General features: G+C 51.0%; 2 protein-coding genes across 3 annotated transcripts in view; one reads left to right on the forward strand and one right to left on the reverse strand.

Moving 5' to 3' along the window:
* The window catches only part of CUL1 (cullin 1), an 88127-nt gene extending 75714 nt beyond the window's left edge, over nucleotides 1–12413 (forward strand). For both annotated transcript variants that reach the window (XM_052638367.1, XM_052638368.1), the window contains exons 11-22: nucleotides 7–113; nucleotides 1334–1382; nucleotides 1745–1876; nucleotides 3225–3342; nucleotides 4644–4720; nucleotides 5159–5290; nucleotides 6934–7026; nucleotides 10310–10357; nucleotides 10437–10519; nucleotides 11038–11143; nucleotides 11645–11758; nucleotides 12259–12413. In XM_052638367.1, the coding sequence (XP_052494327.1) occupies nucleotides 7–113; nucleotides 1334–1382; nucleotides 1745–1876; nucleotides 3225–3342; nucleotides 4644–4720; nucleotides 5159–5290; nucleotides 6934–7026; nucleotides 10310–10357; nucleotides 10437–10519; nucleotides 11038–11143; nucleotides 11645–11758; nucleotides 12259–12339 (1140 nt within the window). In that variant the 3' untranslated portion in view covers nucleotides 12340–12413. The remainder of the gene's footprint in view (nucleotides 1–6; nucleotides 114–1333; nucleotides 1383–1744; nucleotides 1877–3224; nucleotides 3343–4643; nucleotides 4721–5158; nucleotides 5291–6933; nucleotides 7027–10309; nucleotides 10358–10436; nucleotides 10520–11037; nucleotides 11144–11644; nucleotides 11759–12258) is intronic.
* A 5702-nt stretch (nucleotides 12414–18115) lies between these two features.
* EZH2 (enhancer of zeste 2 polycomb repressive complex 2 subunit) overlaps nucleotides 18116–27035 on the reverse strand; it is a 56611-nt gene continuing 47691 nt past the window's right edge. Inside the window, exons 10-20 of the mRNA XM_052638459.1 lie at nucleotides 26206–26446; nucleotides 25380–25549; nucleotides 24751–24845; nucleotides 24024–24064; nucleotides 23608–23733; nucleotides 22736–22914; nucleotides 21167–21262; nucleotides 20519–20600; nucleotides 19392–19472; nucleotides 19187–19271; nucleotides 18116–18350 (exon numbers count right to left, since the gene is read on the reverse strand). Coding sequence (XP_052494419.1) covers nucleotides 18290–18350; nucleotides 19187–19271; nucleotides 19392–19472; nucleotides 20519–20600; nucleotides 21167–21262; nucleotides 22736–22914; nucleotides 23608–23733; nucleotides 24024–24064; nucleotides 24751–24845; nucleotides 25380–25549; nucleotides 26206–26446 — 1257 coding nt within the window. The 3' untranslated portion in view covers nucleotides 18116–18289. The remainder of the gene's footprint in view (nucleotides 18351–19186; nucleotides 19272–19391; nucleotides 19473–20518; nucleotides 20601–21166; nucleotides 21263–22735; nucleotides 22915–23607; nucleotides 23734–24023; nucleotides 24065–24750; nucleotides 24846–25379; nucleotides 25550–26205; nucleotides 26447–27035) is intronic.

Here is a 27035-nt window from a genome sequence, read left to right on the forward strand (position 1 = left end):
CTGCAGGCTTGCGGTCGCTTCATAAACAACAATGCAGTCACCAAGATGGCTCAGTCGTCTAGCAAATCACCCGAGTTGCTGGCTCGATACTGTGACTCCCTGCTGAAGAAGAGGTACTAGTGCGTTTGTGCGTTTTCTTAGTAAACCTGCTTAAAACCTCGGCCTCTAGTGAGGAGTTAAAAGTTCTATTACGTGTGTTACATTGTAATTTTTTTGTACCTTTTGAGAAAAATACTGTAAACCGAGTACACCTTCTTTGTCTTCCTGAAAGTCATTTCATGTCATATGTTAACGTGGCCCAATTCACCTGTTTCTTACGTCTGTAATTGTAGACGGTGTGAGCGTGACCCTCCTAGCTAAAAGGCTAAAATTTGGAGTGCTATCAAATGAGAAACTTTCGTATTTTAAATACGCAGGCACTCTGGCAGAGCTTGAGTTTGCTTGGCAGGACACACAGCTGCTTTTTTAGCCATTGTCTTTTCAGAAACTGTCTCATCGAGTCTGTTGATAGGCTATTCTTTCGTTAAGGCAGCTGACGCAGACAGAGTGGCGGAGAGCTCCGAAGTGCCGGTCTAATGAACGTGCGTTAGTGACTAGAGGCAAGTGGGCGCCAAGGGAACCTTTGAGGAGAGGGACACGGCCCCGGCCTCTCAGGGAGAAGCTCGGAGCTTCCGGCCAACCGTTCTGAAGCAGGAGCACCTCTTCAGAGCCTGTTTGTTGGTTGGGTCATTTTAGATGAATTTATAGGGATCTCTTTTAGAGAGGACTCTTAGAGCAAAACCTTTAAATTTTTGTTTGTCCTGAAGTCACTTTTCAATTAATATTTGCTCATAGACCAGAGTGAACGAGTCAGTTGCTAAAGGACAGCCATCTGTTTTGTAGACATAACGACAAGCGGGAGGCGGCACTGGAGAGGGAGTTTAAAATGCTCTCCCACTACCTTTAACTATTAGGCCATTGAACGGCCTTTTATTTTTTCAAAGTTGAGTTCAAGCATATTGAGGAAAGCAATTAGAAAAGTGAAGCTAATTTACTTAAATTTAAATGGCTCATCTTAAAGGAAAACGATTCAGAATGTTTTGGGAAACTTTTAATTTTTGTTGTGGATATTCTAAATGATTATTTGGAAGGATAGTTTATGAAATAGAATATAAAATTGCCAAATGGCCACAGGTTAAAAAAGCTAACCTTCCCTCATCCATGTGCTGATCTGAAAAAGAACTCACCGTTTGAACCGCATCTGATATGGTAGTTTGGCAAAGAGGTGCTTGTTTAGTAAACATTTGCTGGTTTGTTTTATTAATAAAACACCGTGCCTTTTAAAAATTTTCAGTTCCAAGAACCCAGAAGAAGCAGAACTCGAAGACACGCTCAACCAAGTGGTAAGGTGCTGGCTAGTTACGTCGGTTTTTAGGAACTTCTTCTCTGACAGATGGATTAGAGGTTATGTTTATGAGGCATCTGAAAAGTAGTAGAAACACTTATTTTATTCTAAATCTGATTTTACTTCCTATACTGAGTCAGTAATTTTAGCATTTGTGCCTTTCTCATTAGTAGTAAGTCTAGACCAACTTAGTGTGATTTAAGGAGTGGATAACAGCATTAAAAGATTATGGGGGCAGTATTTTCTGTCACTCTGAATGTCAGCATACAGGGTGGGACAGAACAAGACCCGCGTGTTGCTTCCCGGCCTGTGGCTGGGACCGGTCGTAAGGTGTGTGTGTGCTCTCTGGCGGCTTTCCAGATGGTGGTCTTCAAGTACATCGAGGACAAGGACGTGTTTCAGAAGTTCTACGCGAAGATGCTGGCCAAGAGGCTTGTGCACCAGAACAGTGCGAGCGATGATGCCGAGGCGAGCATGATCTCCAAGCTGAAGGTAAGGCTGGCTTCTCCCAGAGAGTGCAGCCTCGGCCGCCGAGGCTCCCGGTCCCTCCAGGCTGTCGGCTGGGCCGAGCCGTCAGCTGTGATGGCAGTGTGAGCGCTGCCGCTGCATACCAAGAGCCCACCACCATTGTCGAGGCGCGTCCAGGCCCCCCACCAAAGTCGTTGAGACGCATCCAGGCCCCCCCACAGTCGTTGAGACGCATCCAGGCCCCCCCACAGTCGTTGAGACGCGTCCAGGCCCCCGTCATAGGGCTGCCTGTGCTCTCCCCGACACTCGTGTGTGTGCCCATGTGCACACACACACACAGGTTCCCAGACACAGACATGCGTGCACACACACACACACACACCCTTCTGCTGCAGCTGAGCCCACCCAGCGCATCCTCTCCCAGCTCCCGCGCACAGCCCCAGCTCTGCACGCCCCCAACCCCAACCCGCCCACTCCCCCCACCACCAGGAATCGCTCCACGTGGCGTGGCCTCCACTCATATGTTTTGTTGGCCTTGAGCAAGTGGGGCTTTTTGTATTTTTCTGGGCTTGGTTGACTGTTCGTAACCCCACGTCTGCAGGAGGACAGGAAACATCAGTGTTAGCTGGCTATTGAGCATTTATTTCTTAATTTGGCTCCCGCTGCACCTGGCCTCTCAGGGCTGTTCCATGTTTTACGGCCTATTTCACTGTGACCGGAAATTAGTTAATGTGAGTGCTACTCCGTGCAGGCTGCTGTGATGGAGTACCGTAACTCAGTGGCTCAAACAGGAGAGAAGTGTTCGCAGAGCTCCAGAGGCTGCCAGGACGCCCAGATCAAGGTCCAGGCAGCTCAGTGTCCAGTGCAGGCTCCCCGCCCCTCCCCCTCCCCCTTCCCTGAGGACGCCCAGCCACGTCCCCACCCGGCCAACTCTTCCCCGCATAGAGGTCCACCCTCAGGACCTTTCCTAAACCTCCTTATCTCACCGTGGCTCCACTTCCAAGTGCCAGCAGCCTAGGACTTCAGCGTGGGATGGGGTGTGGGGGATGGGCAGGTCAGTCCGCGGCCACGGGTCAGACAGACAAGCCAAGTCGTCTTGGTGTTCTCGTGCTCTCAGAAATCCTCGCTCTTCCTGCCCGAGTGGCAGTCACTGTGTTCTACGCCAGTTGCTGACGGTTCTGTTTACAGCTGTGTAGGCTTTGATAGCGTATGGACGTTAATCAGTGCATGTTCATACCGTGAGCTCCTGTACCTGCTGCAGCCTCAGTACTGCCGTTCAGCGTCTCCTGTGTGTATGCTCCCCGTCAGACTCCCCTGTATACATCTCTGTCTCTGGAGAAGTTAATAAGGCAGTTGTCTGGGTTCATTTCAGCAAGCTTGTGGTTTTGAGTATACCTCTAAACTTCAGCGGATGTTTCAAGACATTGGTGTAAGCAAAGATTTGAACGAGCAGTTCAAAAAGCACCTGACGAACTCCGAGCCACTGGATTGTGAGTATCCCCTGGTTCCCGAGCTTCCTTGACCAGGCAGGGCTCTTGGAGGAGGCGGTGCTCTTTGTAGTGAGTGCAAGAAATTCAGGGCCAGGCACACAGGAAGTCTGCACCCCATGCCTCCTGCCTCCTGGGTGATGACAGGAGGTGAAGCCGGGGAAGGGGGTTGGCATTTTCCCCGAGGGGCCGAGCCGGTGGGGGTCTTGTGTTCAGGTCCTGAGCCCTGACCTCTTCCACTGGCTGGCATGGCCGCCTCAACCTGGCCGGTCGCCAGCTCAGGGGTGCCAGTTACAGTTTAAGTTCCAGTTAACGTTTTTTCACTTAAGTTTGAGTCCATTCTAGCAGTTTCTTCTATTACAAGAAACTGCCATGGCCATACAGATGACCAGTCAAAACCTGGCTCCTTGATTGCACTGGAGGTCAGGATAGGCTGGTGTCAGGACACAGAGGTCCTCTGGGCTCCTGCGAGGTCTGACTGCAGCAGGGGGTGGCAGGTTTCACTGACATGGTGATTCTCTTGTTTTTAAATGAAAATGAGGCTGTACTTGCCCCAAATCAAAAGCACCATTCCATTGTAAAACTTGACCATGGTGCCAGCAGACTTGTCAGCTGTCTGCAGTGATGACATTATGGTATAATTTATAGATCATGTGTGTGGTAGATGCATACAGTCTTTGTGCTGTACACAGAGTCTTCAGCGCCACACAAAGCATAATGAAGTCGGTTGACTTGCGCTTCTCATTGTCTTGAGTTTGAGGCTCTCAGGCCATCCAGCCTGAGGAACTCAGGTGTACCCTGAGTGGATTGAGCTTATTGGTGGCTGAAAACCAGAGCAGATGAAGCCAAACAGGCACATGGTGTTATAATTCTGAGTTAGACGGGGAATGAAAGACGCACTCTGCAGGGAGAGAATTTGTGGCTCTTTTTCCCTTTACTTCCCAGGTGGCTCAGACAGTAAAGAATCTGCCTGCAATGCGGGACATCCTTGGGTGGGAAAGATGCCCTGGGGAAGGGAATGGCAGCCCACTCCAGTATTCTTGTCTGGAGAATCCCTGTGGACAGAGGAGCGTGGTGGGCTACAGTCCATGGGGCTGCAAAATCAGACACAACTGAGTGACTAACACTTTCCCTTTACTAAATTTAATTGAAATTTAGTGTGTTTCATCCTCAGTTTTATATTAAAGCAGGATTTTTCATTTAGTGTGTTTTTCTTTTAATAAAAAGCAATTTAAGTTTACCTGCTCTGTTGGCATTTTCCAGTTTATAAGGCTAACGTATTCCTGAACTTTCCCCTCCCCCAGTGGATTTCAGTATTCAAGTGCTGAGTTCCGGATCGTGGCCCTTTCAGCAGTCTTGCACGTTTGCCTTGCCGTCGGAGGTAAGGATGGGTTCCTCTTCTGTTCCATTGGTGTTGGGCAGGGATGAGGAGGAGCCCCTTCATGCTGGCATGCCTGCAAAAGGCCTTCCTGCTGGCCGAGCCGTGACCAGGAAGCCCTGAGCACTGGCCGGCGTGGGGTCAGGTGGTGGCACCTCCGGTCCCACTCAGCAGTGGTGGTTTACTCTCAGAAAGTAGGACCTCGTAGTTCGGTGATGAACGTCATGGTGATCCCTACTTGTCTTGAACTAGAGACTTTTTTTAACTGTACTTTCAAACGTGTAAATTAACGGGCTTCTGCAAGATAATGAACACTTGATACTTGCAGTTCACTTTCATGTCAGCATGTTGTCCTGTGAACTAGGCCCAGTGTGTGTTTAGAGATGACTGTAGGATGTGTTGAGGCACGTGTTTCACAGGCGCTCCCCACCTTGTACGCAGCTGGAGCGGAGTTACCAGCGATTCACAGCCTTTTACGCCAGCCGTCACAGCGGCAGAAAATTGACGTGGTTATATCAACTGTCAAAAGGAGAATTAGTAACAAACTGCTTCAAAAACAGATACACTTTGCAGGTAAGATCACTTTTTATTTTGGAGGTTTGTTTGTTTGTTTCATATAAATGAAGATAAGATGAAGTATAGAAATCCAGTGGTAACACGTGACAGAATCTAGAGTTAAGCTTCTGCAAAATAATACCGAGGTTAAACAGCTTGGATTTTATGAGTCGGAGAGGTGAGTTCTCTCTAGCTAAGGGAGAAGCTACTCACTAATGCTGAACCTCACTTTTCTCCTCCACAAAAGTGTGGAGGCGGTGTTAGAGCTTGGACTTTGCGTGCGGTGTGAAGACGAAGTGAAGTTGAATGTATTTTAATAAGCGTTTGAGGGCTTCCCTGGTGGCTCCGCAGCAAAGAGTCTGCCTGCCAGTGTAAGAGACGCAGGTTCAGGACCTGAGTCAGGGAGATAGGTTGGAGGAGGAAATGGCAGCCCACTCCAGCTTCCCGTTCTTGCCTGGGAAATCCCATGGACAGAGGAGCCGAGGAGCTGCAGTCCCTGGGGTCGCAGAGTGTCCTTGACACAGCTTCTGCTTGACGTACACTAGTGTTCAGATACCAGCTTTAAAAGCTGGAGTTTTCTGTCTGTAATTGTGATACTAGCTCTCTTCTTTGCGGGGCAGTTTCCTGTCAACAGCAGCCTCGGCGCTCGCTCCCTGCGGCGCTGCGCACCACCTGATGGTAACTGTCACTTGCTTTCCGGTTTGTCACTGAGCAGCCAAGCATCAGCCTGGCGAAGGGACCTCCTCTGGCTCCTGGCTGATAAGAGCCACAGTTTCCGTTAAGATCTTGTCCCTTAAAGATTCCATCTTGAAGAGGGTTCACTTGTGTGCTTATAAGCTTCTAAAAGCAATTGTAAATCTGTAAGAGTTAAGAAACTTCTGACTGCATTTTGCAGACTCAACCCGCTCATTAAACTTTCAGCAATTCTACTCTGATGAACTGAAGTGTCTGATACTCCGTCACACCAGGTCCAGAGGTCTTTATCAGCTTGAATGTGGATTTCTATACAGCTAACCCTTGAGCAGCGTGGGAGTTTGGGGCACCGACCCCCTGGACAGTTGAAAATCTGCACAAAACTTAGAGTCAGCAGTTTGCATCCAATGGTTTCCTTACATCTTCAGATTCAACAAACCTCAGATCTGTAGCACTGTCCTATTTACCGTTGGGGGTGGGGAATCCACAGATAAATGGACTCACACAGTTCAAACCCATGTCAAGGGTCCCCTATGCAATTGAAATTGTTTTCTTTCTTCCCAAGTATACATAGAAGAATCTCTGAGTTCAGACTTCATTACCTAAAATTTCAGTGCCCCCCTGCCCCGCTTTGGATCAGTAGACACGTAAACTTTATCGAGACCATTTACATAAAAAGACACCCCATCGTAAGTATTCAGTTTGCGTCATTCAAAGGTCCACTGTATTAACATGGACAAAACGTGTGGAAGGAAATGCAGAATCCTCGAGTGTCTGTAAAGGTAGGGAGCAGCGTCTTTCAGGAAGAAGCGGATCATGGTGGAATTGTGAGACGTGCATTACTCCCACTTAATGAATCGGCTTTGTTTTTTGCGTCTATTCAGAGCACTGCTTTCCTAAGTAAGTTCTTTTGGGAGTTGCCCAGCATTTAGCTCTTTCCTCTCTTTCCTTCGCATGGGGCCCCGAAGGCATCCACATTCCAGATGGCCATCCTGCTCCAGTACAACACGGAGGATGCCTATGCCGTGCAGCAGCTGACGGACAGCACCCAGATCAAAATGGTACTCCAGCCTTGGTGTCCTGGGGAGGGGAAGGATCCATGACCCTGAATAGGCTCTTCTTCCAGGGCTCAACACATGATGTGTTCAAAGCTTAATTTTTAAACTCAGTGTAACATATACCTACCCACGCACATGCCCACATGGCTCGCTTTTCTCATTCATTTAGCTTGTTCTCAGCCCTCTTTCCAGCTAAGCTTTCCCTTACTAAACTTAAATTTTCACCAAATGTTATCCTTCCTGCTAATCGTTTTTTATTGAGCTACATTTCACATGACACTGAATCCACCATTTTATACTACTCAGTGGCTTCCACAGGGCTGTACGACCACCGTCGTCATACAAATCCAGACAGTTCCATCAGCGGAAGAAGAAACCAGTAACCGTTAGCAGTAACTACTCTTTACCTTCATCTTTTTGTGACGGAAAAAGTGCATTCAAGTATACGGACGGGCCACACCGTGTCTATCCGTTTATCAGCCGATGGGCGTGCGAGTCGCTCCTGCTGTTCGATTATTATGAGTGACACTCCTGGGAACACGTGTGTGCAGGCCTTTCAGCTCTCCCGGGTGTAGACCTAGCTGTGGAATTACAGTCGTGATAGCTTACGTTTACCTTCTGGAGGGACTGCCAGGCGGCCCCACAGTGGCTACCCCCGCTCGTGTTCCAGCAGCAGTGTGTGAGTTCCACCCTCTCTGCATCCTTGCCAGCACGGTGCTCATCCATTTTAGTGGCTATGAAGTAGTGCCTCATTGTATGTTTATGCCCACTTTTAATCGGGTGATTTGTCGTTTTGTTGAGTTGTAAGAAGTCTTCATATATTCTGTGTGGTAGACCCTTTTCGGATAAGTGATTTACAGATATTCCCTCTGCTCTGTGGGTTTTCATTTTCTTTATCACGCACATGGTTTTAATTCTGATGAAGCCCACTCTGTTTTTCCTCTGTTGCTTATGCTTTTGGTGTCAGACATCTGAGGAATCATTGCCTAATCCAAGGTCAAAGATTGCTCTTGCCCTGTTTTTTCTTGAAGTGCGGTTGACTTATTATTAAAGTATAATTGAAGTATAAAGTAATACATTAGTTTCAGGTGTACATCATAGTGACTGGATATTTTTGTACGTTTTCCCCTCTTGGTTGGTACTGGCAACCTTGTCGAAAGTCAGTTGGCTCTAGATGTGTTTCTAGATTCTGAGTTCTTCTCCACTGATCTAAACGTCTTGCCTTATGCCAGTACCACATCGTCTTTGTGTAATAAGTTTTGGAATTGAGACATCCAACTTTGTTCTTCATCAAACTTGTGTTAGCTGTTCTGGGTCCCTCGTATTTCCATATAAATTTCAGGATTAGCTTGTCTGTTTCTGCCAAATAGGCAGTTGGAATTGTGATGGAGATTGTATTAAATCTGTAGGTTGCTTTGGCAGAATTGCCATCCTAACAAGATCAAGTCTTCTAATCTGTGAACATGGATGTCTTTCTCTGTGACTCAGATTGTGTCTAATTTCTTTTAACTGCGTTTCACAGTTTTTATCATGCAAGCCTTTTTACACTTATTTGGTGAAATTTACTCCCAAGTATTAAGTTTGATACTTTGGTGAAATTTACTCCTCTAAGTATTCTATTAAGTTTGATGCTATTGTTGATGAAATTGTAAATTCATTGCTGGTGTACAGAAATACAATTACCTGTTGGATCTTGTATGCTGCAGTCTTGCAGAATGCATTTATTTATTCTGGCACTTTTTGTGTGGATTCTTTAGGACTTTTTAAATATGCAGTCATGTCATCTATAAATGCAAATAGTTTTGTTACTTTTACTCCTTGGGTGTCTCTATTTTTGTTGCTTGATTGCTGTGGATAGAACTTCCAGTACAGTGCTGAGTAGAAGTGGTGAGCACGGGCACCCTTGTCTTGTTCCTGACCTTGAGGGGAAAGCCTGCAGTTTGTCACTGTAAGTTTTTCTTAGATGCTGTTTACTAGACTGCAGACATTCCCTTCTATTTCTGTAGTGTTTTGTTTTTTTTAGTGTTTTCATCATGAAAGAGTGTTGGATTTTGTTGAAATGTTCTTGCTACTCCCTTGTGATGACTCTGTGCTTTTGTCCACTGATGTGTGTTATGTTGATGGTTTTTTAAATGGTGAACCACCCTTGCATTCTTGGGATAAATACCACTTGGTCATGGTATATGACACTGTTTATATGCTGCTGGGTTTGGTTCGCTGGAATATTCTCGAGGATTTTTGCTGCTTTATTCATAGGGAACTTGGTCTGCCATTTTCCTGTGATAGCTTTATCTGGTTTCGGTGTCAGGGTAATGTTGGCCTCATGGAACGTGAATTAGGAAAGTCATTTATTTTTGCATCATGCTTCAAGTTAGCCCAGAATACATTTTCAAGTTCTAATAACACAAGAATTTGCTTCTGTGCACATAAGAGTCTCTTTTTTTCCTTCCTCATTCCTCACCAGGAGGAGAAGAGGCTCAGGTTGTCACCAGACCGCAGGGAGGGCTCTGCTCTCGGGAACTCCCTTTTCAGGGCTGGGCGGCCCTCGCTCCCCCGTTCAGCCTCCACGCTAGCCCCTCAGCCGGCTGTCCCCCACTTCCCTCTCCTCTCCTGCGTGAGGGCTGCTGGCTGCTCAGTCACTCTGGCTTGTGAAGACGGCCTCTGCGGCCATGCCGCGGGTGTGGCCACCTCGTCCTCATCCGGCTCCAGGCGGTCAGCACACCGGAGGCCTCTCCAGCTGGGCCTCGCCTGGGCCGAAATGGCCTTCCTTTAAGGGCAGGGGGGCACGTGAGCGTCCTGGCGGCTGTCCCGCTGTGTGGGGTCCCCAAGCTAGGGCGCTAGGGGAGAGCTGAGACAGGACGGACCACCCGCTCTCTGCACACAGAGGCGGCCCAGGGGCGTGGGTTCACCAAAGGCAAGTCAGCAGCAGGGTCTCGGGCGCCACCCCTGGCGTGTTCATGAACAGAAGGTGCGTGCAAGGCCGCTGAAGCTCCTGCCCATTCCTTTCAGTGCTGTGTCCAAGATACAGTCAAGGAAGTCGATCTTATACGTTCTGGTCTTTATTAGTAGAGTTGTGAGTTTTAATACTGGGTGATCAAGAGCAGAACGGGGGTTGCTGCCACTTTTCGGAGTAGGTTTGGGGAGCCGCTGAGGGGCACAGCCCTCTTTTCCCTCTGGACATAATCTTCTACTTGGGTCACTAATTTTTCCCCAAAACTGGACTCTGTGGGATTGGCTGTGGTTGTTACTGCAAAGAAAAAAAATGTATTTTTCTCTTTAATTGCAGGACATTTTGGCACAAGTCCTACAGATTTTATTGAAGTCCAAGTTATTGGTACGTCTGTGTTCTTTGAATGTTAAACTAGAAGAAAGCCGTTTCCTGAGATGATGTACTAACAGTTGTTTTCTTACAGGTCTTGGAAGATGAAAACGCAAATGTTGATGAGGTGGAATTGAAGCCAGATACTTTAATAAAATTATATCTTGGTTATAAAAAGTAAGGAAAATCTGCTAAGGAGATGGTCCTAGGCCACAGACTCACCCCCTGACCCCAAGCGCGCACACGGGTGTCATCACACACGGGGCTGTGAGCCCAGTGCTGGCCTCTGCCGAGGCCTTTGACATCCTTTGGCCATCCCAGGTGTTTCTCCAGTTGACTCTCAGTTTTCGGGGTTTTCTTCATTTGGTAAATGGCTCTCCTAGAAAGCCTGGCCCTCTGAGCCCCCGTGTCTTGATGTTATTTCACTTGACAGTTTGGGGAGAGCAGGTTAAGGAGCTGAATTTCCTGGGACACAGCCGTCCCGTTGCTGGCAGGGTAGGACCCCGCCCCATAGGGAACTAGGGGCCCTTTCACAGAGATGACGTGGCAACGGCCTGGGGAGGCGGGAGGTCATTGGTCACGCTCTCCACCCTCTGTCTGGGGGCAGAGCCACTCGTTAAGACCGAAAACAGAAAGCAGCTTTACTGTATGTCTTTGAAAGCAATAGTGACTGGTCTCCTCGACTTTCTTGACAGTAAAAAATTAAGGGTTAACATCAATGTGCCCATGAAAACGGAACAGAAGCAGGAACAGGAAACCACACACAAAAACATCGAGGAAGATCGCAAACTACTGATCCAGGTGACCGGGGCCGGCCCCTCACGTGCCAGGCGGGCCGCCCGTGGCTGGGGGTGCTTCCCTCGGGCTGTGTGTCGCCTGGGACTTGGGAGAGGCGGCCTGGATGATAGATGGTTCTGGGTGTAGTAGATGAAATACCGAAGAAACAGATGAGAGAGTCCGTAAAATGGGCGGGAGCAAGGCTTGTCTGGTGGAGCGCTCGAGTGCCATCTGTGGCTTTGAGGACTGAATTTTTCCTCATTTTAAATGTGTGTTCTAGTTGGGTTAAATTACTAAAATTGCTGCTCACAAAACCAAAACACTAACGTTTGTTGTTTTGGCGCCGAAACAAGCAGAAAGAATCAGCCCCCTGTGTCCTTGGACCTGCAGTGTGTTCGTTCCCGTTGGGATCCCAGTCTTGTGCACAGAGCGCACCCTGCATCCTTATTGCTACTTCTCATTACAGACAAGTTCTAGTTAACTCTGGGGAAAACAAGGTCTGTTTTTCTTTCCTTGGTCACATAGGCGGCTATTGTGAGAATTATGAAAATGAGGAAGGTCCTAAAACACCAGCAGTTACTTGGAGAAGTCCTGACTCAGCTGTCCTCAAGATTCAAGCCCCGGGTGCCAGTAATTAAGGTATAGGAATCCCCCAGCACCAGGATTCAGATGATTATTATCTCAAGAGACAAAAGAGGCGATGACTGTCACAGAGGAGCTTGGCTTCGTCACGTAAAATAGGTTTCCACAAAGGAAAACAGGCCGAATTCTGAGACGTGCAAAATCCTCAGCATTCCACTTGCTGAGCTGCTCAGAGCGAACAGCGCCGGCCCGGGAGCCTCCTGCATGTGCAGAGCCCGGTGGGAGGCTCGTCCCGCAGACGTGGCTCTTTCTGGGCCCCCGAGGGGCCTGCAGCCCCGGGACACGGACCCCCGGGGTCTTTTCACACAGAAACCGGGCGGCTCCTTCCCCTTCTGAGACCCGAGGGGGGCAGTGGGAAACCCCGGGGGCCGAGAGGGCTCTGCGGGAAGTGAGACGGCGCCGCCCTGGGAAGGGTGGGAGAATCCCCCTCTCTCCCGTCGGTAAATGTGTTTTTCTTTCTCTTCACGGCCTCTCCCTCCTCGGAACACCACGCCCAGAAATGCATTGACATTCTTATCGAGAAGGAGTATCTGGAGCGAGTGGACGGGGAGAAGGACACCTACAGCTACCTGGCCTAACCCGGGGGTCTGAGCGCGGGCGCAGCCCCTCGGCCGCGGGGACGGCAGCCCCGAGCGCGGCGGCCGCGCCCCCGGACGCCCGCCCGGCCCCAGGCCCAGGCCCCCGGCGCGGGCGCGGGCCCCGGAGCTGCTCAGGACCGCCACACTTCACGTCTGTGCATACGGACGCCGCCGACGCCATCTAACCTAATTGGAGGCCGGAGGGGGACCTCGCGCGCCGAGGGCTGCATGCGCCTGCATCCGGATCGACCGTTGGCTACGCGAGCCCCGGCTGCCGGCCGGGGCCCCTCGGAGGCCGGCAGTCCTGGAGAGCGGGTCTGAAGGGACCCGCGTGTAATCTGCTATGAGAAAACCATTTGTATAGTGTGTTTCATTTTTTAATGTGTGAAAATAAAGAAAATTAAAGGATTTCTGTACAAGTCGCATTGGGTTTTTGTTTTAAGTTTTACTTATTTCTATCTGTAAATAAAAGATATAATGATTGTGCAAACGGGCCTTCCCTGGTGTCTTCCTGAGGCCCCGAGGGCCGCCCTGCCGAGAGGGAACACGCTTAAGCTTTGGATGTCCAAGCCCTGTTTGCCTTCTCCTGGAGCGTTTGCCTTCATTCCCCTGACTGGCTCCAGCGACCAACGCCCCGGAGCCTCCCCGTGGCTTCTCTGCGGACCCCCGTGGTGCTGGCCACGGTCAGCCAGCCGCCTTCCTGGAAGGGTGGCCGCTGGTCACCGCGTTCGTCCCGAGTCGGGCTCAGGGGCCACGTCCACCGCCAGCGCCTCCCTTTCGCCTCTGGCTCATTGTGACTCCTCGCCTGTGGTCTCGGGTGGTTGGCTTGCAGCCCCTGTGCGGTCGCTTCCCAGCCTGAATCCGGAAGGAACGGGAGGCGAGAGCAGAAGCCCCAGGCTGGTTTAGTCTTTTGGGCTTCGTGGTCCGTAAAAACTACACGTGGCTCTCCTGACTGGAGACTCGGACATGCTTGTCAACACCTGTGCCATCTCCACCTGCCCTGAGGCCTGCTTCTGAAAGCAGGGCCAGAGGAAGACACCCAAGCTACTATGTCCTTCCAGTTTTTTGGACCAATCTGGCACCTAACAGGTTAGTGTTTTAAAATTTAATGGTTAAATGGGTTATTAAAAGGAAGAGTAGTAGACTTAAGCACTTGGCTTAACGGTTTCCATGTTTGTCTTAGTGTATCTTCTTTTTTCTAACAGTCTTAATAAGAGCCCCCGTGTATGAACCAGGCAAAAAGCAATTGCCCCCCCGCCCAGAGAACCCCCACCCCCCCAGAGCTGTAGTGCCCTGGGGCTCCGAGGACCACCTAGAGACTGCCCTGCGAGTCCCCGGCTGGGAGTTGAGCCCACAGCTCTGCTTTTCGTGGCAACAGTCCACCTGCCCAGGGACAGACGCACTGTAAACCGCCACAGCCGCTTGCTGCACTTGCCGTCTGACTCCCCGCAAGAGTAGGAAGGTAAATTGCCTTTTTTTTTTTTTTTTTTAATTTTTATTGGAGTGCAGTTGATTTACGTGTTGGCTTCTGGTATGCAGCAAAATGATTCAGTTACACCTGTTTCCACTCTTCTAGATTCTTCTCCATACAGGTCATTACAGCGTATTGAGTAGAGTCCCCTGTGCTATACAGGAGGTCCTTGTCATCTGTCCTGTGTGGCAGTGTGCATACGCCCCAGTCTCCCAGTCTGTCCCTCCCCTGCCTTACCCCATCTTCAACACAAGCTTGTTCTCTACATCTGTAGGTCTTCTGTTTTGTAGATACATTCGTTTGTTCCTTTTTTTTAAGATTTCCACATACGAGTGATACTAGATGGTGTGTCTTTTTCTGGCTCCACTCAGTGTGACAGTCTTTAAGTCCGTCCGTGTTGCTGCAGATGACGTTGCATTCTTTGATGTGGCTGGATAATACTCCATTGTGTCTAGGCACCACAGCTTCTTCATCTGTTCATTCACTGATGGGCATTTAGGTTGCCTTCACGTCCAGCTACTGTAAGTAGTGCCTCGGTGAGCGTTGGGAGTCCAGGTACCCCAGACGACAGCCTCCGCAGATACATGCCCAGGAGTGGGGTTGCCAGGTCACATAATAGAGCTTCGTGGTGGTGTTTTTTTTTTTAACTGAAGTGCAATTGCTTTACAGTGTTGTGTTTGTTTCTGCTGCACAACAAAGTGAATCAGATATAGATCCCCTCCCTCTTGAGCTCTCCCCCAAACCCTCCCCCCGTCCCACCCCTTGAGGGGTGACCTCGGGGTCATCGCAGAGGACACAGCAGCTTCCCGCCTGCTAGCTGTTTCACACAGCAGTGTATCTGTGCTGATGCTCCTCTCAATTCGTCCCACCCTCCCCTTCAAGACAGGGAAGGGACCTCTTCATGAGACTTTACTGACGTCTCTCGAGTTCCTCCAGGGTGAAGAGTGTCCTTGGTAAGACCGAGGACATCCGTGAGCACAGGCAGACTGGAGGTGGGTGATGGGAGGTTCCCTGTGCATACCCCCCACCCTGACCCTCACACTAGGTGAAAGTCCTGTTTAATGGATGTGGAATAAAAGGCAGTTCCAGACTTGATGCCTTCATTCTGCAAACCACTTCCTAGCCTAACAAGAATGGCCAGGCCTCCAAATACAAGCCACGAGGGTTGAGTTCCCCGGCATCCAGGAATCAAACCAGGGTCTCCTGCATTGAGCTGCATTTTTCAGAACCTCAGTAGTAGCCTTCTGAATCTGCCATCACCCACCTCTGAAGGCTGCCTAGTACCCAGGCCCTCTGGGAAGTTCATGCCCTGGGAGAGGGGTAGTGTATGGCAGCCTTGGCATAACCCACAGGGATTGGTTCACTGAAGGAAAGCTGTGTTCCGGGCAGTCGCTTAAGTGCTGCCCCTGACGGAACCATCTCCTCTCTCCTAGGAGGGGGGCAGCAACGCAGAGCCCAGGGCCAGGAGCCCCTCTCCTGGGTTGGGTTCTCAAACCTCACGCCTGCCTAGAGGCAAACTGCCAGCCCTCACAGGTCAGCGCCTTTGTAGGAGGCATCCAGGGACACCACAAGAGGAGATACAGGGCTGAGAGGCACCCAAGTTTAAAATATATTTACTCACTGAGTATTTTAAGATGGGCTACCTATTCATTGAGGTATCTTAATTTTCCTTTGGAAAAAAAGATTTTGCCACACCCAGCTAAAAAATCATTTGACTCATTTGAAGTAAATCCCTCTTAACTAAATCCTTTTTTAAAAAATGTTTTTTTTTTTTTTTTTAGGAATGGCAACAACTTGTCTGGGTGGTTTGATTCTATACACATGAATCTCATCTCTCTAGAGGCAGAACAATGACTTGGTCAAAATAGGTGAGGACAGTTTTCTAAAACTTCTTTATGGAGCTTTGGTTCACATACAAAAAGCTGTGTGGCGTGGATGTGTTGGACCACTTCTCATCCCAGGTACTACACACACCCCTCCCTGGATCATTTGTAACAGAGGCCAGAGGAATAAGCAAGTGTTGATTTGAGCTTATTCTGAGAAGAGCCCAAAGCCTATGCAACTTCCAGCAGAGTATGTGTCTATATGTGTGTGTGCGTGCGCGCGTGCACTTAGTCGTGTCTGACTCTGCAATCCCATGGACTGTAATCCACCAGGCTCCTCTGTTCATGCAGATTCTCCAGGCAAGAATACTGGAGTGGGTTGCCATGCCCCCCGCCCCTCCCCTCCCCGGGGGAACATTTCCAACCCACGAATCAAACGAGGGTCTCCTGCATTGAAGGCGGATTCTTTACCAGCTGAGCCACCAGAGAAGCCCTCCAACGGAATACTTAGGTTCTTTCAAAATTTCGTTTGAAACCTTTCTTGATGACCTACCTACCTACAAATCTAAAGTGGGCTTCCCTGGTGGCTCAGAAAGTTAAGAATCTGCCTGCAGTGCAGGAGACCTGGGTTCAATCCCTGGGTCCGGAAGATCCTACCTGCAACCTACAAATCTAAATGACACCTATCTGTGAATTGATTTTTGGCAGCAGAGGCGGGCAGTTGAACGCCTTGGGCAGAGGTGGGAATCCAGAGTTGGAGTCATTGACTGGGTACTCTCAAGTCTGGAGGTTGACGGATCCAGACAATACTGAGAAATAGGAAGCAGTTTCTAGGTAGAGGATTACATTTTAAAAAAAATAAACTTCAAAATGTTGATAATTTTGTCGCGCAGAATGATGTGATGGCGCCTTCAAATTAGCCTGTGGCAGTTAGTCGGAGTCCAAGTTGCTGCCTGTACTTGGACGTCAGGACTGCGGTCAGACATGTGGGTCTTCGTGACCACTGGGGAAAAGCTTAGGGACCACAGATGCTGACCAGCTCGACAGCCTGTTGTTGGGCTCTTTCTCCTCAGTGGACAAGGTGTGAGCTCCCTAAACCATGGCAACCGTGACTGCATCCGTATCCTGATGCTTATGCATCCGCTGATGTGGACACTCATTCCACATAGCTCTTCTTGGTTCCCCCCGTCGGGGAACTAAACCCACCAGGCTCAAACAATGTCAATTACTACCTCGGTGGGAGAGCGAGGGGAAGAGAAAAAAGCACATATTTAAACTTGGTGTTCTGTGTGAATTGAGTACCTTGTGTCAAGCTCTTTCTCTCCCCCATTCCAGGTAAAGGAACGAGTCAAGCTGACAAGCTAAAGATGCTCTCGATCACGTGAGGTGTGGCTGTGGCTGCAGGCCAGGATTTCTGGTCAGGATCTCCATATCCGTGAGGTGAGTGGACTGGTTCCTGGAGGTACGCTGCCTGTTGAGGAATGAAAGCCCGCTGTGCGAAGCGCACACACCGGGCGGTGCTCCCAAGCCCCGCCCTCCATCAGGGCAGCTGCTGTCTTCTGCTGCCTCTGGTCACATGACGGGGAACAAACGGGCTTCACGGGCGCCACGTGCCAAGGGTGGCACGTGGCGATCGGGCAAGCTCGGGGGCGACTTCCCAAACTGGTCAGTGACACCTCTTGGGTAGAGCACAGAGACCAGGGGTCTCAGCAGGTGGCAGGGAAGATGAGGGGACACAGGAGACACACACGTGCAGTTTTCCACTGCCAAAGCCAAGGGTGAATAAACTGTATCCCAGAACTCAGGTCACAGGGCTCGTGCATCGAGACAGCAGAAACCAGCCTCATCCATGTTTGCGTAACTGGAAAGGAAGGTGTTTTATCTGAGCTTCCCAGTCATGCTACAAATCAGTGGAAACTTACTGATCGCTGCCGCCCTGGGCACTCCTGCCACTGCCCGGCTTGAGGAGCAGCTCCCTGTTTCCCGGGACGGTAAGGTTGTTTCTTACTCCTTTGAGATTTAGAAGTAGTCTGCTTGTCCCCGTCAGGTTTCTAAAGGGCTGTATCTAGTGGTATTTAGAGCTAGATCGCAGGAATTGCCTGTCGTTTTGGAGAATGAGGTTCAGAGGGCAGGCACCTGCAGGCCTCGGCACCGGGACGCACCGCGTGCACCCTGGTCTCGGATGCAAGCAGTGAACACTTACTGGGTCCTCGTCTCCTTAGCCAGTATGTGTGGTATATGATAACATGTGCAATAGTATTTAATTTGCCTAATACAGGCAATATGTGTTACACCCAGATTCCCGGGATGGCTTCTGACAAAGGGGTGCCCATCACTCAGTCCTTTTCTAAAACCAGCTGGGGAGGCGGTGTAACACTGACAAAGACAAGGAGAAGTTCAAGTATTCTTTATTCAAAGTTGAAAAATGTACCACACTGCATTATTGCAAAAATTCACTGGTACAAAACACTTTGCAGCTGGTGAGAAGGCAATAAAAAGTTGATTTTTTTAAACTCATTACTATAAATTATTCTTACAGTACTTTGCAGATTCAGAATTTCAAACTGCATTTTCCTTTTCTAAATCGCCCACAGTACTCGAGGTTCCTGAAGCTAAGGCCGCTGTTCCAAGAGGAGGGGGGAGGAGGTAGCACGTGTCAAGGGATCTCCATTTCTCTTTCGATGCCCACATACTTCAGGGCGTCGGCCTGGCTGTATCTGAAACAGCGGGAGGAACAAGTGAGCGCCCTGCAGCGTGGGGTGAGACCCAGCCCGCTCGGCAAGGCACACGCGAGCCCGTTACTGCTTGCCTGCACAAAGGAGCCGAGCTGGACAGAACTGGCAATAACGCCCCTTCCCCAGCCAGCCCCCTGCCCCTGAAACCAACTGCCCAGGAAGGCAGGCCCGCAGAGGGGGCCAGTGTTGAGGCCAGACACAGGGAGTGCAGAGAACCTTAGTGAGCGGGCCAGAGCCGGCCACGGGCCCCTTGAAGCCAGGATAGCACAGAGGCAAGAAGAGATAGATGCCTGCGATTCTTCCCACCAGGTGAGCCCTACGGGTCCCCCAAAGAAAGGTGCTCCACCCAGCTGCTCCTCCTGGGAAGATCTGGGTTGGAAACAGCTCCACACAGGCCCCAGTTTAAGACAATTCTACACAGAATACCAAGCTTCTCGATGGGATGTATAGTCAGCCACAGGATTTGTTCAACTAAACATTCCTCTGACTATATTTAAATATTCTATAACTTGTCAATTTTCCCCAGAACTTGACAGTATAAACTGCCAGCCGGATGCCCAGCGGCATAACTACCCCCTGGGAGCCTGTGCTCAGCACCCTGATGGCAGGCACTGACCCTGAAGGTAAAAATGGAGCTTTCTGTATTTTTTCAACTTCTAAAAAGCATGACTTTATACTGGAAACACCATTACCCCAGCAGTACACCCTAGCTCCCAGCACCGCCCACAGTACCAGCCCCGGATGGAAGCCCAGCCCGGAGCCCGAAGCCGGCCTCTGGCCAGAGCTCAGCGTCCAGGCAGAAAAGACTAGAAACGAACCTGTAATCGAAAAACAGCTCTTCACCAGTCTGGATGGCTCGCTTAGCAAAAATCCCTATCCTGTGATCGCCGTTGACCATCATCACTGCAAAGAGAGGCATGGGGTCAAGGCATCGGTGAGGACGGCCCGGGATGGGAGTCTGGTAAGGAGCCCAGAACCACTCACAGCGCCCTGCGGGGACTCCCCCCGCCTCGGAGCACGTACCTTTTGCATAGCAGTTGGGATTTACTGAGTGATTTGCAAAACGAATCTTGTTACCCTTGCGGGTTGCATCCACCACAAAATCTAAAGAGAAAAAAATAAGCGTAACCCAGCAAACAATGTTTTAAATCAATAAACACAAGGTTATTGTGATTCTATAAAAATATAAGTGGTTACTGTTCTTTAGAGTTTGCCTTCAAAAGCAAGTAAATCATTCAACCTGGTTCACTGGTAAGAAATGACCTCTGGAAGAAAATGCTGTCCCTAGGTTAAAATGAAATTCTTCCCAACATCATAATAAGTGTCTTCAAATTAGTTTTTTTTCATGTTACTGGTTATGGAACACGCAGACCACTTGTTCCCACTGGTTTCAGTGGCGAGACCCCCAGAGTAGCACAGGTGTGGAGCGGGGACCTGACTGACCCGACCCCTTCCCCCGGGATCAGGGTCTGCACGCGCATGTCCCTGTCAGTCCTCGGGACCCCCAGGGAAGCTGAGGAGGTGCTTCACAGGGCGGGGCTCCAGGCCCTCCCAGAAGAGAGGCGCCGACTGGTAGCCGTGGCAGGAGGGACGCAGGAGGAGAGCCAAGGACGGCTCAGAGCCCGGGGCCACCACGGCCCCTCCCTGCACACCACAGGACCCCCCACGCCACGCATTACACTCCTCCAACCTGGGGGAAAGTCTCTCAGTCGTGTCCGACTCTTTGCGACCCCATGGAATGTAGGCACCCCCAAGGCTCCTCTGTCCAGGGAATTCTCCAGACAAGAGCACTGGAATGGGTACCATTTCCTTCACCAGGGGATCTTCCCAACCCAGGGATCGAACCCAGGTCTCCTGCATTGCAGGTGGATTCTTTACCATCTGAGCCACCAGCGAAGCTCAAGAATACTGGAGTGGGCAGCCTTTCCCTTCTTGCAAGGATCTTCCCAACCCAGGTCTCCCGCACTCCAGGTGGATTATTTACCATCTGAGCCACCAGGGACGCCCTCCAGCAAACAGCCTGTTCCTAAGCTCAGCCCCCTTCAAACAGCTGACACCGGGGACCCCTCGTGTCATCTCTGCTGCTTCCGCCCCTGGAGGGACCTGAGGCGCAACCTGGGACCCAGAGGGGCACTGGCCCCGCAGCGTACCGTTGTTCAAGTTGAACAGAAAGCTGCACATGTACTTGTCGTATACTTTCCCTCTTCTGTCTGCTTCATCTTGAGAAATAATCTGAAAAGACAGACACGGGGTAAGGGGATTCACGATCAGGTGAGCCTGGCAGACACCCAGCTCGTCTGCAACGTTTGGGACCTTGATGACACTCAGCAGAGGGTCACTGGCCAATTTCTCTTTGTCAGAGAACAGTGGTGTTTTAAGGACTCTGACTTAAAAATACTTCCACAGCTTTAAAGTAACCGCCTGGAGAACGTGAGTAACCTTAGTCTTTTTTACTTGGTACAAAATGCAGCCAGCCCCAGGGTTTGCCCTAACTTAACAACCTAGAAACGATGCTTTAGTTTATCAGTTAGGCTACGGATTAAATAGAGACTCGTCGTCGTAAAGTTCTCGTTCTCCCCCTCGTTCCCAGGTGATAAAAAGCTGAATGTTACAAGGACTGAAGCGGTGTAGCTTCCAAGCAAACCAAACCCACGAGTATCAGCTGAAAAGGTATTTATATTCATCTCTAATCAAACCCAGTGCCCAATGAAACTCAGTCCAAACCATATTACAGGTGACACCACGTGAGCACAGTGGCCATCCCACTGTCTGCGGCTGACTGGGGGGCCCGGCCTTACCTCTCCACAGTATTCCGAGATGAATTCATTTTTCTGTACAGGGTCTTTGATGAAGATCCCCCAGCCTGCGACATCAGACGGTGCCAACAGTAAATGCTAGAGAATAAACACAATCGTCAAAGAAGAACGTGACTGCACAGATTAGACCACAGGATGAACCGGGGTGACTCAGCCACAGAGGGGTGTGGGGGTCAGCATCCCCCGTGTGACCAGAGGGGCCGACAAGCTGCAGAAGCCACGTATTGTTTTTTTGTAAACCCAGTACAGAGCCTAAGTGTCTGCCTCAAGGAAAAACGGTGTCGCCTGAGCTGGTGGCCCTGAGCTGGTCTGCATGTGCGTGCCCAGCTGCCCTTCAGCCGTGAATCCCCGACTCCACCGGCAGCTTCACAGGCCGCCTGTCCCCCCTCCACCTCCCCTGGGCCAGTCGCCACCCCGCCTGGTGGGCCACCAGCCTTTTTTCCCCTCAAAGCGCTGTCCCTCCTTCCTGGGCACTGTTCCACAGCCCTTCCTCATGATTGCACAGAACCCCAGGGGCCAGCACTCCTGTGCTCAGGCAAGGTGATCACCGCTGTCAATTTTACAGATAGACCATGTTTGGGAACTAGGCCCGAAGCCCTGCCTTTTCACCAGGCTGACTATCATGCTTTCATTCCACATTGCTTATGTCTTTAAAGGAGACTCCCTGATCCCCAGGTTCCTGAGCTGTGCTTTGACCTGGCCTACGCTCCCGTCAGGGCAATTCACCAAGTGCCTCCTTGACCAGCAAGATACTGTTAAGCAAATGAAACCTAATTGGTAAAAGAAATATCTACAGAGTTTTCTGTTTGAGGAGGTAAAAGATGTCCAGAAAGATGACAAAGGAGGGTTTTGTTGTACAAGAGAGGAGGTTTAGGACTGGGGAAGAAATGAGTTTTCACGGCTGAATGGGGGTCCATGGGCAATGCTGTCCTCACTGTGACGTGAGGACCTAGAGTAAAACCGTCTGAATGCCTGCTAACACCACAGACAGAAAAAGTAAAGCCAGTGCCATACATGATTTCCGGCAGAGGTGCCAGAATTTCTGACAACAGTGCCATCTCAGTTACACTGCACGCTCAGTCGGGGCCCTAGGAGCTGACTACGCCGCACGCAGCTGGGGTCCGGGGCTAAAATGCCTGCTAGGAGCCCGGCTCCTTTCCTTCTGAGTCTCAGAACTCTGGGCTTAATGATTATTCCTAATTCACAGAGTCAGGACGACTAAGGAGTTAACACACAAAAGTGCTCAGGTCAGTTCAGTCCCTCAGTCATGTCTTTGCAACACCATGGACTGCAGCACGCCAGGCCATCACCAGCAAACTCCTGTCCATCGAGTCGGGGATGCCAACCAACCATCTCATCCTCTGTCGTCCCCTTCTCCTGCCCTTAACCTTTCCCACCATCAGGGTCATTTCCAATGACAGGTCTTTTTTACTGTCCGCCTCCCCTAAAAAACTAAGCTAGCTAACCTAGAACGTGCTGGGAGTTTCGTACGCTCAGCAACAAACCCCCTAGTTGGGACAGTTAGTCCCCCCCTGCAGCACCCGTTCCTACCTTCTTGGAGCCCCGCTGGATGCTGCAGTTCTTGCAGGACACGTTCTTGCTGTCCCAGTGGTCGGCCGCGCCGCAGGTGAGGCAGAGGTCGGGGTCGCACTCGCGGACGGCCAGGTAGCACGGGCACTGCTTGGTGTTGCACTGGGCTTTGCAGCGGCAGCCGGGAAAGCGGTTCTGACCTTCAGAGAGACGCCTCTGTCAGGTGAGAACTGCCCGACGCTGAGCCCGACGACCTCACCGAGCCCTCGCGGCCCCTTTACTCTCCCACCGTCGTCACACAGGCAAGGGAAGAGAGGAACGTCAGGGCCATCCACACGGACACCGACCGCCGCCTTCCTGCTTCGCCACTGGAGTGAGAGGCGGTCTGTGTACTTACAGTGCAGTGATCGCACACGCGGGGAGGCGGGCTCTGGACCGCGGGGCACCCAGGGCTCTCAGTCAGGGCTCTAGGGGCCTCCCTGCTGTCCAGGCTTCAGTGCACAACTGCCGACCTCACCCAGATGCCACTACAGGCCTTCCCTCTCAAGAGCAGACCCACTAACTCATGAGAATCTCTAGTGTCCGGAAAGTACTGGGGAGCCATTTCTAGATTTGCCTTCCATTCTGTGCCAACTTTACTATGATTCAAAAGGTAAATGATCAAAGACAATACAAAGTTCCTTTAATCCATGCTGGCCTCACCTGCCCGACTATGTGCCTCAGCCAGGCAGACTGGCTGGGCTCCACACAGGCTTGTGGCGTGTGTGAGTTTCCCAAAGGAAACACCACAGGGGTTGCCATGATGCCCTCGTGTTGACTGAAGTTAGTTTTAAATTCCTGACCAACAGTCAATTTACTTCTCACGCAATGACATCAAGACAACAAGTACTTACACTCTGAACTACACTGACAAAACTTTTCACAAAAATTCTGTGCTATCACACAGGGGCACGAGCTGTCGCAAGGCTGCCGCGGGTGGTCACAGGGTTGATAGTTGTAAACGTGGTTGGAGGAGCCGTCTGCACAGACAAGAGCACGCGTCAGTCCCGGAGCCGGAGGCGGCCACATGCCCGGTAGGCACACGCACCCCGCCCCCGCCCACCAAGAGCCAGGGAGCCCCCGGGCACTGTCACACCTCAGTCCGGCTCCCAGAGTTCTCCTCTAGCCAACAGGTGGCCTCCGTCTAAACTGGCTTAATGCACAAAGTCAGGTCTATCTGAACATTCCAAACTCTAATCCAGTTAGTATTCTAAGACACGTGAGGAGGAGACAGCGAGTTAGTAAGGAGGCTGAATGGAAAGATGCTAACCCTTCTTCAGCTGGATCTTTCTGCAGTGTGCGGCCCACAACCTGCAAAACACAAACGACACCACCCTCGTGACCTGGGCGCACGTGGAGCAGCCAGCCCGCCATGGGCCGCAGCGCATTCTCCATGGAGGGTACTGACACAGCACACTAATTTCTGGAATCTTTAATCATTTCAATTGAGCTATCTGGGCAGAAATAAATAATCCAAACAGAAAATGCAAAAGTATCGACTAAAGCTAAGTTATTAAATTACTTATCAAAGAAATGTAATATGAACATGCAGACCACTTCTGAGGTAGAATCTAAGTGTTCCCTTACCCAACACCCAGCTATGCTTCTCTCTAAAAACCCTGGAGGTTACAACAGTGCGTCCGGGCACTTTCCGTATCTGCGCAGGCAGTGGCCTGCCGCCCTCACCGCCCCGCCACCCGCTCCGCCAGGGTGATGGTGGGGTGGCCGTGAAGAGTATCGGAGTCAACGCCACACACCCAGCAAACCCGGGCTCTAGCATGGAAACTGGCTCTGGAGCTCACAGGCTCCCAAGACACACCACAAATGCTCGTGCCTTTACTGCAGAGGCTACTAAATAGTTCTCTGAAATGAAAATATAACCTTAACTATAACTCAACACACCAAACCTACAGACCAGCCGCTGGGTCTCAGGAAAACGGCAGCAACGGCCTGAGGAAGCCAGCCAGGCCACCCTGGCCTTCCCCCGGCACGCTCACCGGTGTTTCCTCTTCTTCTTCCGGGGAGGAGTGTCCACGTCCTCGGCGGGGGCCGGTGCGATGACACTGGATTCTTTGACTCGAAACTCGTACACCTGGCAGGGAAGCACAGCCACGTGCCATGAGGGCCGTCTGTGTGAGCAACCGGTCTCCCGCTCGTTCCCACACACACTCCACTCTGTCCCGTGGCGCTGCTGCGGTTACTCTCTGTTCAAGTCACGAGTCAAAGTCGCTCAGTCGTGTCCAACTGTTTGTGACCCCATGAACTATACAGCCCATGGGATTCTCCAGGCCAGAATACTGGAGTGGGTAGCCCTTCCCTCCTCCAAGGGATCTTCCCGACCCAGGGATGGAACCCAGGTCTCCCGCATTGCAGGCGGATTCTTTACCATCTGAGCTAAAAGGGAAGCCCCAAGAGTCACAAGGCTACATCTAAATTCTGGGTTTTTGAAACCCACTGCCACCTGCCTGCAGCATCTCTTTCAGTTCCCTCTCAGCAAAAAAAAAAAAAAAAAATTCTTTTCAGATGAACAGGAACTTGATAGCCAGGAATGTTCCTAGGTCTGGACAGTGCCCACATGCTTGTCCGTTTGAAGGTCTCTGCTGGTGGCTTTCTCGGCCATGCTCACCTGTCGACATGTTTTGGTCCCGATGAGCCTGGCGATGGCACAGAAGTTGTCATAGTAGGTGCCGATGAGGACCCTGAACATGGAGGCCTCGGCGCCGCTCCACTCCACATTCTCGGGGGGCTCCGTGTTGGGCTTCATCTTTATTGGCGTTTGACACCGAGAATTCGCTTCTACAAAACCAAAGTTAACAGGCATTGCTCAAGAAGTGGCAAGTGGAGGGAGGGAGGGAGGGAGGGAGGCATGGCGTGGCAGTTAGAGAAGAGTATCAAGGCGCAGAGCTCGGGTGTGCTTCGCAGGCAGTGAGGCAGGTGTGAGGGCGCACTGAGGCCAGAAACTATCAGGGAGCTCCTCCCCGTGGAGGCATGGCAGCAGGCTCCCCTGAACAGTCTTCTAAAGTGAGAGCAAATGGGGTTCCGCGGCTGCTGTTCACGGTAGGGTGCAAAGGGCTGAAAGGACAACCGGCAACGTACTAGTCAGGAGTTGGGCTGCCTTCTCTTAACCAATGCCACCCACCCGCAGACCATCAAGAACGGTCATCCGAATGATCAGACTTCTTTATGCGCTGCCTGAGAAAACTGGCAAAAGGAAAACCACCCAGAGTGTGAGAATACACTGGATCCTCAACCTTCAAATAACCCGCACGGACACCACCACAGGTGAGTGCTGGGTGCAGGGCAAAGACAGCAGCAGGGAGCCCCCAGCCCTGCTCCTGGGGGTCTCACCACGCTGGAAACTAACGGCTCAGCAGAGCACCCGGCCCCCAGCACAGCGCGGACCAAAGCAGCCCAGAGCCCCGCGAGCAGCAGGGGCCCGGCCGCAGCCTCACCCGAGGAGCTCGAGGTCTCGTCCTTCTTCTCCTCCTCATCCTTGTCGTTGCTCTCCCCGCCAGTCTCGGCCCCCGCCTCCCGGTCACTGTCCGTGTCCTTCGACTCCAGCACATTGATGGTGGGGGTGCTGGGCCTGCTGCTGTTGTTGGGAAGCCGGCCTCTCCGGCGGCCCCCCGGGCGCTTCGGGGGGGTCTTGATCCGCTCGGCGGTGAGGGCCGCAGCGAACTCCTTCGCTCCCTCCTACAACAGCAAGAGCGGAGACATGAAAGTCAAGTTCTACAGCTCGTTCTGGCAGAGGAGGAAGAAAAGGATTGGGTAAGCATGTTAGTCAAACTTATCAGTATCTGCTTTTCAAAGGCAGTCACATCTAAAGACAATCATTTTCCTATCTGCTTTCCATGGTTTGAAGATTTGAGAAAAATAAATATGGCTTCTACAAACTCAGGCAAGACAGTTCTGTACTAACTGAGATTAGGAGTTAAAATACAGAATATATTTTAGGAAACACAGTCTATTTAAAAGTGAACTTTAAGAGGAGCCATACACCCAGTGTGCATCTAAAGTCAGCCTTTCCTGTCTTGGGACTTCGTAAGCTAACACTCATTTATCTATGGAAGCATTGGAAGTATACAAGAAGAATACAAGACGCACACGTGCTCCATCCGTCCCTTTTCTGCCCCTTTCTCCCTGTGAGGGATGCACAGCCCCAGGAAGACATGAAAGGCCCTTGAGGGACAGGCGGTGAGGGTCACAGTCTGCGCTGCCAGGCGCAATAACCCCGCCTCGGAAAGTATACAACAACGGTAAGAGCACGGATTAGAGAGACCAC

This window comes from Budorcas taxicolor, chromosome 4 (assembly GCF_023091745.1).
Source record: "Budorcas taxicolor isolate Tak-1 chromosome 4, Takin1.1, whole genome shotgun sequence".
Classification (NCBI taxonomy): Eukaryota; Metazoa; Chordata; class Mammalia; order Artiodactyla; family Bovidae; genus Budorcas; species Budorcas taxicolor.